The 14,582-nt window shown below is 32.5% G+C and overlaps 1 protein-coding gene across 1 annotated transcript in view; it reads right to left on the reverse strand.

Annotated features, from left to right (window-relative positions):
- LOC148277541 (fatty acyl-CoA reductase 1) overlaps positions 1 to 14,582 on the reverse strand; it is a 99,823-nt gene that overhangs the window by 20,505 nt on the left and 64,736 nt on the right. Inside the window, exon 4 of the mRNA XM_088232757.1 lies at positions 2,659 to 2,825. Within this exon, the coding sequence (XP_088088883.1) occupies positions 2,659 to 2,825 (167 nt within the window). The remainder of the gene's footprint in view (positions 1 to 2,658; positions 2,826 to 14,582) is intronic.

The raw sequence follows: 14,582 nt of genomic DNA on the forward strand, positions 1-14,582 counted from the left end.
TCACTTGAAATTTGAAGTTAAACTTGAAGGTCTGTTTGTGTATATCTCCAAATATTGTCAAAACTTTTGTTGTTGCGGAGTTTGTGTTGAAAGGAGGCAAGTAAGTTTTATATATTTCATTGCATACATAATAAAGACGCTATAGAACGTATTTCTGTATATCTATTTTAACAAACACAATAGATATTTAAGTGGGCAAAATTGTCTCAGATTTCTTAGCTAGTGTTTTGACAATTTTGCCCACGTCTAGGGTTGTCGCTACATACCAAATGAAATATTTGGGTAAATTATAAAAACGCTTAAATTTCCCTAAAAAAAATAAAAAACTACTGGTTTAATCAAAGTTGTTTTATTTATTTTATTACAATAATAACCACAAAGTTAGTGGTTCAAATATAAACTTAAATAATTTTTAATTTTGGTATTATCATTTTTTTTTAAATTTCCATGGCCATTTCCCACTGAGTTTCTCCTCGAGGTTATGCTTGGTGACAACAGTTAAGACCAGAAGAGATGTGTATTTAACTAAGCATTTCTTTCGATTGTTGCGCCGTATTGTCAAAGCTGAAATTATGCGGAGGTCAAGTTTTTATGTACCACATTAAAAAAAAATATTTTACTACTTACTAGTAAAGCATAGAAAATAATTTAATTTGTTAAATTTTGAATTCCCTCGAAAACGGTCTATTGCATTGACCACGCTCTTAATACGTCACGATTCGTGTAATATAAACAAAAACACCCTATTACGTCACGAGGAAGAATGACAATATCCGATATTATAATCCTTCCATTTCATTTTCCATACTCAAATTGAAAGGCGCTACGAAATTAAAATAGTTGAATTTAACTACATAAAATCCAGGTTTCAATAAATATATATATATGTATATTAATATGAGCGAAACTGAACCTTGGTCATTACGATTTTTGGTTATAGAAATGGAGTAGATCCACTGAAATATTTCATTGTCGCTAAAGCTGATCACTGGGCTACGCAGTTTTTATTAGGTCAAGGTAAATTCAATGAAAAAATATTAAAATGTACGGGGTTAGGTTGTATGGCCAAAGAAAACTTAATTATTTTTAGAATAATAATGTTTGCGAAAGCAAATTATTCTACCGAATCCCAAAAGGAACACTCCCACACTACCAGAAGTCAAACTAGAGGATGGGTCATGGGGTCTATCGCAAACTCTGAATTCGGGCAAAGAAATTTCAGGTTTCTGGGCCCCGAAATATTCAATATATTACCCAAACATTGCAAAATCATGACCCGGATTCAATTTAATAAATCTGTAAAAAAATGGTGACTGGGTTTAGGTCGAGAAAAATCGGAAAATTTACTCAAAATACATTCTTAAATAATAAATGGTATAAATTAATATTGTATAACTGTATGGTGATGTTATTGTTTATTTTTGTATAAAAATGTCTGCCTTAAAACAGGTTGTACCTAGTTAGGCAGACTAAACATGATCCAGAGAAATCAATTACCTTAGTGTGTATGTAGTAGATAAAGTAATTGTTATTTTTGTTAATAAACTATGATTATTATTGTACAATTCCTAAAACTTTTAATAAGATTCGTAAGCAGATCTTAATATAATTTTTTGAAAAAACCAAAGAAAAAAAAAATTCAACGGCTTATAACAAGGCTTTATTTTGAGTTAACAGTCAACTATCAAAATTTTTGTAAATACGTTTTGTATGAAAAGTACGTGTGCTTTTACTTCTTAAAAATGTTTATATTACTTTTTAAATTTATATAATTTCTTAAATTTTTTTCTTTGTAAAGGGAAATTAAGAAACCTGTCGACAAGCTGGTTTCGCGGTTGACTGGGTTTCATTATTTCCCTTTTTTATTTTCTGTTCATGTTTACGTTTTTAAATAAAAAAAATACTCGTAAATAGAAAATAAAAAATGACTATACGAATCGAAGAAATGTGGATGTTACACAATGTGTAAAGTGGTCACTTAAACCAGCCAATGACAGGTCATAAGCCTTGTAAATGCCTAGACTTTCATATTCCCTTCTCAAAAATGTTCTCTGTCCCTGTCGAAAAAATGATTCTTTTATATATACATATATATATATATATATATATATATATATATATATGCAAATAAAACGTCGGAACACATCCTGTGGTCCTGTCCCTTTTCCCATGTCTATGAATACCGAATGGGGCTTCTCGCTACTATCCGCGGTCCTGTTGGATATACAAATCTGGTAGCTTCCAAAAATAATTTCAATGCTGTTAAACAGTTTTGTAATCATTTCGGCGAATAGATTATGTCTAATCAATTTAATCCCAGTCAGTTAAGAATTCATTTACTTCTGTTTCTCTATTCAATGATGTACACATTATGTACTTCTGGATTATCTTCTTTCAGTGCAAAGATGCTAAGGCCACCAGATTATAGAGAGCTCTTTCGGGCAGCATTTCTCGTTTGACAATGAGCAATTTTTTCCGCGTATTTGGGCACCGCCAAGGACACTTATATCCTCGGATGTGGTGTGCGGTATGCAGTTGGCTTACCTACCTTCCGAAACAAATGATCGAGATACGTTTCATTTTACAAAACAATAATGTGCCCTATGCACCATTGGGTTCGGTTAAGGGTTTGATGATGATAATTGTAACGTATTTTACCTGATAGTGGCTGCCGCGTGATATATGAAGTGGACATTTTCTTTCAGAAGCTCTTTATCCTGGTCTGATAATGCAAGTCCTGGACTGGATACGTCTCCTGCGATGATCTTTATCTTGCTGGTCAATCCATGGACACCTCCCTTCAAAGACTTGACTTTGTCAAAAAGCTGGAAAAAACGGAAAAAATAATTTACTAAATGGATTGATGAATCACTAGATGAATTGTCGAAGCGATTTTTAAATCTATATTTGTTGCTATTGAGAGAGAAAACATTTTAAGAAGGGAATATGGAAGTCTAAGCATTTACAAGGCTTATGATCTATCAATTTTTGGTTGGTTTGGCCACTTTACCCACTGTGTCCTCAAAACATTGTTAATTGAACTTACTGGGATAAAAATGTGTATATTTTTTAAATTCTGCAATGTCCTGCCGGTAAAACAACTTTGTGACTACATATTGATGGTAGATCACTTTGTTGATCCGGAATATAAAAAAAAGAGTTTCCCACACTCACAACACTAGATTAAAAACCAAGGGCTCCCTGTTTGTTCCCCGAATTACAAATTACTTCGGAGAGCGAACATTAAATTGCGTTGTTCCAAGATTGTTCAATGATCTCCCACAAACCATCTTTAACATGAAAGATCTTCAAATGAAAAAAAAAGAACTGAAGAAATATCTTGTAGATACTCTATAGTGCCTGTTTATAAATAAATTTGTAAAATATAAATAAAATAAATGTAATATAAACCTGTCATAAAAAAATAAAATAATGTGTCTCACCCAAAAGTCTTTAGACTTAGTGGGTAAGAAATTCTTGTATGTATTTTTTAATTATAAAATAAACGCTGCTCTGTAGCACTGAAATTGAAACTGAAGTATGAAAATAAAAAATATATTTTCAGGCGTTGCCTAACAGGGGAAATAATTCAGGCAGATGAATCTCACCCATATCAATAAGGGTTTTCGCTCTTTTAATTTACAAAAGTCAGCAGATGGAAGAGTTGAGAAAATGTGGATGCTTAAAACACAGGCAGAATGGTGAATATTACGCAAAAATAATTTTGAAAAAAGAAGGTACATATATTTCTCACATGAATTATTGCATGTATGGGAGCGAAGTATGGAATATGAAAAATGATGATGAAACTAGGTTAAATGCTGTCGAAATGCGATCTCTCAGGTGAATGTGTGGTAAATCGATGTATGATAGGTGCACAAATGTCGAGATCAAATTGAGTTGTTGTAACTCCTAAGAATATAATTCAACGTATTATGCTTGTAAAATATTTTGTGTCATATGATTTATAAATAAAAAAATAATAATGAGCATGCTTAAATCACCGCAGTCATAAGTCAACGCGTGTGTAATCTCTAAGTCAACGCTCGTGTCGGTTTGTTTTTTATTTTCCTCGTAAAAAAATACAGTTCACTGGCAAAATTCGTAATAAATAGTATGATAAATTATAAATTAAAATTGCAGTTTTGGAATATTTTCCCATATTAACAATGGTAAAATTAAAATATGTGATAGCGAAGCAGGATTGTACGTCGCGAAACGTAAATATTCTAGACTCACTACTTTTTTTTTATTCTTAAAAGCGTTTTTTTTTGTATTCTGCTTATGTAAGAAAAGGTTTTTGGCGTATTTATTGTTGTGCTATATTTAGTTATAAAGGCGCTAAACTTGCTTTGTTTCTTTGTTGTTCTCAATATTTGTTATTTTTTAAATGTTAATATTATTTATGTCCCGAATTGAGTTGTTGTAACTCCTGGGAGTGTAATTCAACGTATTTTACTTGTAAAATACTTTGTGTTACATGATTTATAAATTAAAAATTGAAAAAATAAAAGCTTCCGTGAGATTCTTATCTTTTGGGTTCAATAAGTGGTTTTCTATTTTTCCCACAGTCCCAAACGTTGTTCCAATATTATGTTTTTTCAGCACTTAGGCTATCCTGTCAGTAACATGCTGTACATATGGTAGGTATGCAGTTCCTCTGGAAACATCATCTTCCTTGTTCACTTTGTAGCTTGCGATTTAATAATGATGTCATTTTGCTTCTTCTTATATCCATTACGCTCCAACGCATCTGTAATTTTGCTGACCTCTTCTCCCTTTTCGGAATCTTCGCATGTTCGTGTCGCTCTTGTTAACAATGTATTTATTAATCCTCGTTTTTGGGCTGGATGATGATGCGAATCAGCGTCTAGGTATCGGTTCGTATGACTGAGACACGACTGCCGTTTGATTTTCTTTTACTTCCACGTCTAAGAATAGAAGAGGGAACGTCGGCTAAAAGGATCTACGATGCGAATGTTGATGGATGCGGAAAACGAGGAAGGCCGAGAAAGACATGGCACGATCAAGTCCATCAAATACTTGAAGATGGACTTGTCAAAAGTAGGAATAATCGGCGTGCGTGCATGAGAAGATGTAGGAATAATCGGCGTGCGTGCATGAGAAGATGTATGAATGTAGAGGAAGCGAGGTCTGTATGCCAAGATAGAGTGTTATGGCGTTTAATTCTCTCTGCCTACCCCTACGGGGAAACGGCGTGATGGTTTGTTTGTTTGTTTGTTTGTTTGTTTGTTTGTTTGTTTGTTTGTTTGTTTGTTTGTTTGTTTGTTTGTTTGTTTGTTTGTTTGTTTGTTTGTTTGTTTGTTTGTTTGTTTGTTTGTTCCTTTAACCCAAGATTTATTAAAAAAATTAAACCTAAATAATATAAAAGTTTTAGGTTTAAAAAATTAAACCTAAAACTTAAATACATTTTAAATAAAATTAACTTAAAAATTGTACAACATATTTAGTAGACAGTTTAAACAGTTCAAGAATAATTCAATATAACAAGAAAATCGTAATTACTGTTTCATACAGCTGGGCAAAGTGAATTTTAAAATGAAAGGGGTTTAAAAATTTGCCTCTTGGATTACTCGGAATGTAAAAAATTTGATGGATGCAGAAAACGAGGAAGACCGAGAAAGACATGGCACGATCGAGTCCATCAAATACTTGAAGATGGACATGTCAAAAGTAGGAATAATCGGCAGGCGTGCATGAGAAGATGTATGAATGTAGAGGAAGCGGAACAAATCCAAAACGTATCACCCAAACACGAAACATATTGATAACAGTGACCGCGAAAACCTTCGCACCTATACGTACTTCTATTCACAGACAATAAAATAAGTAAATATGGTACATTGTGTCTTTGTGTAATACATTTTCACACTAGAGTTTTTATTTGCAAAATGTTAATTGACATTTACGGGGCCCTGCGGCAAGGTTGTCTACTAAATCAAGATGAGACTTTCCGACAGCTGTCGGTCAGCCGGTCGAGACCGTTCGCACCGTGTCGCGCGGCCAAACCGCCGGACCCCCAAGCGGCCAGAAACCAGTTGACGGTTTGACAATGAACCAGAGTATTTGGAAAGTGTTTCTTGCGAAAGATACTAGGTACGCTTCCAATTATCGCGGCCTTACAGCCTATACACTTATTTACAACCGAGTATGTTACTTTTCATCATACTGCGTATGAACTATTTTTGGGCGGGTGATTTTACGGCGGATTCAATTTTTTATTTTATTTATTTATTTATATATATGTACATTACAAAATGGAATATCTTAATTCAAACATATAGAAATAATTGAAGTAATTAGGTAAAATAAGGTATATATAAAAATTTAAAAAAAACACATTAGTATACATAATATCCAAAGAATAACATGTTGAAAAAGTAAGAGAACCTTGTAACGAAAAACTTCCTCAGAGACGTGAAAAATGTCAATGTCCAAAGTGATATTGTTCAACATGGAGATAGCCCTTCCAACAGGCATAACCATTGGCAGGTTGGTCCTGTATATTGGAATGTGAAACAGTCTATGTTGACGCTGTCTAAGGTAATTATCAGGAACATAAAAGCTAATGCTCCGCATAATTTCAGGGTTGTCAATAATACCGCGCAACAATCGAAAGAAGTGCGCAGTTAAATACACATTCCTTCTAGTCTTCAAACTGCTGTAACCAAGCATACTCTGGAGGAACTCGTGGGATAAAGCCATGGATAATATCCGCACTCCCTCATGTAGAGAAACCGAAGAAATTTCTTCTGAACCCTCTCCACCATAAGAGAGTACTTCAATTCGGATGAAGAATAAGTACTCATCACCTGGGCCGCGATTACAATAGGAAGTTAAGGACGTCATACCTTCATTATGATTGTATACTTGAAGGTAAATTCTCCCGAGCGATTGCGAAGATACACGACCGACCCCCTGCCATCAAGTTTTGGTTAGGTACATCGATATAATAAGGGATGGGCACGCCACGGTACAAATCCAGTTTATTGTCTACAAGCATTTGAACAATCTCAAAATATTGTGAATTTGTAATTTTATATTTCCGCGGTCATTGTTTTAGATACTTTAACCTTAACGCTATGAAAAGTATCCTTAGTTATTGATTCTAATTTTCAATAACTTACATATAGAAAACGTTGAACATAAATTTCTACGATATATAAACTACAAATTAAACATTCCAATACAAAATGTGAATTATGACTATTTATTAACACTGCTCAACCTAACAACACTTTCTGAAAGAAGAACTATTAATGATCTCATTGTACTCTATACAATTGTAAACTCTCTTTTTGACGCACCAAAAATACTTGAATTGATTAATTTTAGAGTACCTGCTGTCAACACTAGGAGTACTTTATTGTTTCATTGCTCCAGTACTTCTTCCAACCAACAAAACAATTCATTGATACCGAGACTGCATAGGTTAGGTGACACTTATGGAACGGCTGCAGACATTTTGTCCAATTCTTTACCATCTTATAAGTCCACAATATCAAGTTTATTTGTAGCTGCTCGTCAAACTATTATTGACAATTAAATTCCATAAATTAAAAAAATACTTTTTTGTTTATTTTTATTACTTTATACTTGTTTTTTATTTTTTACTAATATATCACATTGCATTGTAGTATTGGCAAATACGCATTTCATAGATACATATTTTTATTTCTTATTTTTTCGTGATAATATATGCTTGCTTGTTTATTTATTTAACTTGAATTTGTCTTTTTTGCTTACCGTAACACTTGATTTATCATTTGCTTTACAGAATTTATTTCATAAGCTTATATCTTTGCATTTTTTGTTTATATGCTAACTGTTTTTTCTTGCATACCTTTGTTATTATTATTTTTTTTTTTACTTTGTAAAACTTTTTATTATTTTATTTTATTTTATTTTATTTGGGAAATCAACAGTTCTACATACATATTTTTAGTAAACAATCAGATATAGTGTATAAACTCAGAACTAATAACAGATTTCCACATAGTATACAAAGTTAGTAAAGAAAATACATTACATTTCAAATAAATTCATACAATTTATACATATTAAAATGTTATTTTCATGTACTCAATAATCAAAGATTTTTTAAATATTTCTTTTAAGAACATTAATTTACTGTAAATTGGGCGGGATAAGGACAAAAATGCTTAAAGAGAGGATAAGGAGGGGAGGGGAGATGTACATATTTATTATTATAATGTCTACTAAGTTACAAAATACATTTTTAGTGTAAATTTTAAATCTGACAGAGTGATGTTTGTGTAATCTTTATTTTTAAATTTTGTATTGTACATTGAAAAAGTCCTACGAAAAAAAGCATTTTTAACATACGATGTTTTACTTATTAGTACATGAAACAGGTGGTACCGTCTACAAATCCTGGCTGGCACATGTATTGTCATTATATCCTTTATAACTAATTTCACATATTTTTTTCTGTATATTCTGTGTTTATTATTTAGTATGTTAGCATATATTTCATTTTTATTTTTGTAAATGCCTTTTGGGCGTTAATGAACAAAATAAATAAATAATACTACGATATATCTAAAACTAAAGAGAACTAACCAAATTAAACGTAATAACTGAGGAATGACGCAGTTGTTAGGTGTGCGTCCGTGGGAATGTGGATTTCGAAAGACGCACGATTTTCGACAACAAATGAATACATTTTTTCTGTCATTTTTTCCGCGGATGTGTCATCAGACAAATGTCTTGATCTAGTAGAAATATTGATTTAGCAATATTTCAATGGTGACATCGGTTGGCTACAAATATAATTTTAATCGGGAAACCAATTTTAATTTACATTTTATTAATCAGAATTTACACGAAGATAATGAAATACTTATAAATACGCCAAAGGGGCATTTTTAAGGACATATTTATGCATAGAAAATTATTACAAAGGAAAGTAGAAAGACACAATGGTATATGGTAGACTTGGTGGGAGTGGAAACGGGAGAGAGGTGTTTATAATTGAATTTGATTTAGACTACTTGTTTTCAAAGAAATTAAGACTGGTATGTTTGTTGGCAGACTTAAGGAATCTGGGCATAGGGGAATGAAAACCAACGTTAGTTCTATGGTTATCGGTATGAAAGAGTAAGTTTTGTCTGAGGCTTCTAGTTGGGGTGTTTAATTTTACTAAGCTCACTAGTTCAGGCGCATCAAAGAGTGAGTTGAGAATTTTAAGTAGGACTAGAAGGCGGTGGCAAATGGTGATTTTATCAACAGGCAAGCGGTAAAAAAATATCATATATTTGTACCTACATAGGAGGTACATAATATTGTGTAGGTAATATATACTGTAAATTGATATTTTTCTGTGGTTCTGTGTGATACAACAACTCGTATCCATGAAATCAACTCAAACAATGTAACTTCGTGGTATATTATATTATATAGATATATTATCCATTACTTTAATACATAATTCATTTTAAAAAAAAAAATACCACTATGAATTCAGTCGGTATTAGGTATTCAATTGAAATGTCAACTGGTCGAATTGTTTTAGTAATTAATAGTGCTAAAAATGGCCGCGTGGAGCGCTATATATCCCGCAATATGACGCATAAAAGTAATTATGGTCTTATGTCAAAAGTACCATCTCAAAGAAAAATAGTCCTTAAGAAATAATGTTTGAAATACTGTTTTCCAAATCAAAAATCTTTAAATAATTTGTGTAATCTGCAAGTTTAATCTAGGAGAAAAAACCCGCACTGGGGTTAATACATTCAAAATATAGTATACTTATTTGCATGAAAAAATAAGCTGGAATAATTGGCTAGTTTTTTGACTTACCGCAGGCGCTGGGCGCGCTTTATTAATATTCATATTCATATTAGGATAAAAATACAAACGGTGAAAATGATTTAAAGTAAATGTTAATAATTTGTTTGTTTTTCTGTTAATAAAGTTACAATAAAACATTATTATGGTTAGTCAAATATAATGGTAAGCTGCGCATAATCGCTTCTTCGGTTCGCCCCTGCTAGAAGGTCGAATTTATTTCGACGGTCTTGAAGAGAAGATATATTTGAGCTAGTTTCTAACTCATTATACGTATATTAGTCAGTGGATACGCCCAACCTCCAGCCTATCTTTCTTAAAAATCGATGTTGAACTGATTCCATATTTTTGATGTGAACATCATAATATGGAGACTAAATAACAGAAAAATACTCTAGGTGCGGGCAAACTAGGGATCAGAAGAGATTTTTTATGGTATTAATATTTTTGAAGTCAGTTGTGCTTCTGTTAAAAAATCGGAGTATCATTTTAAGCATTAAATTTTAATCTAATCGATAGTGTGTCCATCGTCATTTTTATTTTATTTTTTTGGATGAATCCGACAGCAACATGTCGGCTGTTTCTACGACATTTTAACCTTAGACTTGATTCACACTTTTATCCACGAATTAAAGCTTACCGTACAAAGACATAACAGGTTTAAAACTACAAATTTAGTTATACACACTTGGCATTGAAATTAATTGACCTACATTACGTTACAAAAAAAGTAAGTTAATATTATTTTATTTCCTCAATCCGATATTGACATCTTTGTATTCCTGAATTATTAAAATTATAATACATGACTGTTGTAAATCTCTAATACTTATATATCGTCGGGTTATTGGTACAAGTTGAAGCTAAGAATTTTTGAAAAATGAAATGGCGTCAAATAATTTTCATTTAAACGTAGTTATGCAGAAAGCCGCCAGCTATAGAAAAGTGAAACTGATGTAATAGCGCTTTTGTGAAAAGAGTGAATAATCAAATCAACACAACAGTTGGAATGTTATTAACATTAACAAATGATAAACAATGCATACATTAGTTTTCCTATGTACATTTATTTTATTTTTATTTATTTAATAGCATAATCATACATTTTTACAATTAAAAAAAAAAAAACACTTGTTATATTTTTACTAAAACTAAAATCCCACCAAGCCACTTTTTGTAGCTTGTTGGTGAAGATTATATTTATACTGACTTAATAATATTATTTACATTTATAATAACAATGAATAACATATAAAAATTAACAGCCGAAAACCCCCCGTGCCCGGCCCATTTTTGTGAAATTTCATGGTCTGTGAAGGGTTTCTTAAAAGCGTCATAATTATGAAAATACTGCGTTAAATCAATCGACACTTCTCAGATTTATTTGAAATAATTCAATAAGTCATTTTTGTAAGATAGTTTTGCCAACATTGGCCTTTATGGAGAGCCACATTGAAATGTTCGCACATATACAGGGCCTCACTCCTTTTTTTGTGCTTTGTATCCCGGATCCGTGTAAACATGTGATTATAATGCAACCGTGCGTTGTGTCCCGGTCCCGTGTTTTCACGTGGTTTACCAGCAGCAAAAAAGTACAAATAAAAGTCACTAGACGTCAGTAAAATGCGCTTTTTTAGACAGCTGGTAAATCACGTGAAAACACGGGACCGGAACACAACGCATGGTTATATAATCACGTGTTTACACGGCTCCGGGATGCAAAGTGTTTATAGGGTTTGAATATTACAATAAAAGAATAGTTTAAAACATAAAATAAAAGAAAGTCCAGACAAGATCTGGAATATTTATTTAGTGCTCGTTGAAATCGCTGTAAACTTAAACCAAAAAGTCCAGATCTTGTCTTGAGTTAACAATACGACAAAGACGGGTCATTAGAGAATTAAGGCCATAGTTTGTTCTATGCTGATCGATGAACAGTACTTCATTGTTTCTCAATCTACGAGTCGGAATATTGAACTTTACTTGTTACAGTGATGATGGAACATCGATTATACCATTTAGTATTCGATTGAGACATTCCTACAGTTGGGAGTAGACGGACGCCAGCGATGATAGAGGAACGCTTTTTTTTTAAGTGGAAATTTGGGGATCGTCGCTGGACCTCCAGATCCATATACTTAAAGCGTCTAGATTACTGTAATGGAATATACACAAATCTCCCAAAATATCAAACTAATAAACTTCAATCTGTTTTCAATGCAGCAGCAAGGCTTATTACGGGAGTAAAAAAATATTCTCACATCTCACAACATCTTCGAGATTTGCACTGGTTAAAAAGACCAGATAGAATAAAATACAAGCTGTGCTGGACAGTATTCAAATCCCTTCATGAAATGGCTCCAAAATACCTATCGGACCTTTGTATTAGGGAAAATACATGTCAAAGAAAATCTACTCTTAGGTCAGCATTTGATTCAGGAAGAGGAAAACTTGTCGAAATCCGGCGCTCCCCAAACACTAGATTTGGAGATCGTGCTTTTGCCGCCGCCGGCCCCTCTGCCTGGAACCAATTGCCTTCAAACTTACGAATCATCGAAAGTCCCAGTCAGTTCAGATCCCTACTAAAATCCCACTTTTTTAAACTATCGTACCCTTAATTTTAAATCTGGAAATATAATGTATCACTTAAGTTTAGTTAGAATGTAAGTTTAGATATACAATTGTAAAGCGCCCTTGAGGTGACTTTTTACAAAAATGGCGCTATTTAAATCAGCCAAATATTATTATTATTATTATCAGCAGTAAAAAAAACACGTTTATTTGTTTTCAGAATTTTCTCTCCGCCTCTACTGCTTCTCAAGTTCCCTACGCACCAACGAGCCGCAATTTGGTTCGTGTTGTACGTATCAAGAATCAAGGTAGTGTTATGTAGCGTGACTGTACATAACATCTCGATTATAACGAATGGGACAGGAAGGATTGTGTTTGATGGAACCTTGACACAGATAAAGCAGGTTTGTACTGATAATATTTGCACACTAAAATAGCTACAGCCGGCTTGACGGTAAAGAAGTTGGGAAATTATCAAGTATTTTTGTTTATTTTTTTATATAATATTTTGAGTTCGTCCGAATTCTTGTAGACACGCACTGGATTCAACCTCCCAGAGAGCCGTCAACACTTACTCATCATCTTAACAAACATCAAAAGATGGAAGAATCGAACAAATACATCGTGGTTATACAAGTAAAAGTAACCATTTGCAAAAATGACGAAATTGAGATTATTGACTTTTTGACATCACATTATTTACTTATTTATTTTTATTTATTTAACTTTTTGTACATAATGTTATTTGACCATTGGCGGGCTTATTGCTAAATGGTAATTTCTTCCAACCAACCAATAAAATAAAAGTTTTATTTTTATAATTCAAGTTACAAAACATATTCAATAGAAAAAAAAAGATTATAAAGCTAAAGATATATAAAAATAGAAATAAAAGTAATAAATTACCTTAAATCAAAACTTTTACTTAATTGGAAAAAGGAAAAAAAGAGGAAAGGAGGAGAGATTAAGGAAGAGAAATAAGATGTTTCTTCAGACGTGATTTAAACAGAGATAATGTAGTAACATATTTGATGGTGGATGGGAGATCATTCCACAGTCGAGCCGCATGGATACTATATGAGTTAGAGAAGAAAGAGGAATTGTGGATGGGTATTAAGAGAGTGCCTTGAGAATTAGAACGAAGAGGTAAACCATGAACTGATAAGCGTTGAAGTTTTTCACGCAGGTACATAGGAGCGTTAGGACTATGAAGTACATTGAACAGAAGTGAGAGTTAGTGATAGTCTCTCCGCTGTCTAATTTTGAGCCATTTCAGTTGCCTACGATAATCAGAAATGTGGTCATATTTCCTAAGACCAAAAATGTACCTTATGCATGTATTCTGAAGTCGTTCAAGTTTATCGAGTTGCTCACAGCTTAAATCAGTCATGGAAACATCAGCGTAATCTAGAATGGGTAGCATATTAGCATAATGCTTGACTGGTGAAAATGCCAAGTCGATCAGACACTCCAAAAAAAAATTTAATTTGTAAAATATGTGACTATTTCACACCATCTCACAGATTTTTGACAAGGAAAACTGACCAACACACAATGTCACTTTTATTAGTAAATTTAAGATCTAAAGAATTGACCAAGTAACAGTTAGTCAATTTGACTTGTAGGTGATGTCACCAGTAAACAGTTAGTTGGAGTTAGTAGTTAGTAGTTAGTAAGTTAGTATACGTTTTGTATTTGAAAGATACGGTTTTTTAATAAAAAGTTTATTTATAAAATTTATTCTTTAGATTATTACGTAAGACTTCTCAATTATTGGTTTTTTTTCGTTTATTTTGTACTTCTGTGTTTATTTAACGTTCATAAATTTAAAAAATGGATTATTGAAATAAAAAATTCCAGTAACATAATTTTTAGTTATAAAATAAAATACTACCTCCCTCAATGAACGAAACTAAAATGATTATCCGCAAAATTTCGTGTCAAATTTTACAGGTAAAATTGACTGAGTTTTTCAACTTTTTTTGGTATAAAGTAAGAATGTTTTTAAATACGTTTAAACTTTACATTAAAGTTAAACGTACCGTACATATAATGTAAAATTACCAACCACCTACTTGAAAAATCTGATCTTTGAGACGCAATTGAATTCTAGGAAAACACTAAAATGCCTCCCCTGAACATGATTGATTTTGTCACTTGGTCAATTTCTCTTGTATGCC

The sequence above is a fragment of the Micrasema longulum genome, unplaced genomic scaffold, assembly GCF_059751315.1.
Source record: "Micrasema longulum isolate JH-2025_06_02 unplaced genomic scaffold, ASM5975131v1 h1tg001016l, whole genome shotgun sequence".
In the NCBI taxonomy this organism is placed as follows: domain Eukaryota; kingdom Metazoa; phylum Arthropoda; class Insecta; order Trichoptera; family Brachycentridae; genus Micrasema; species Micrasema longulum.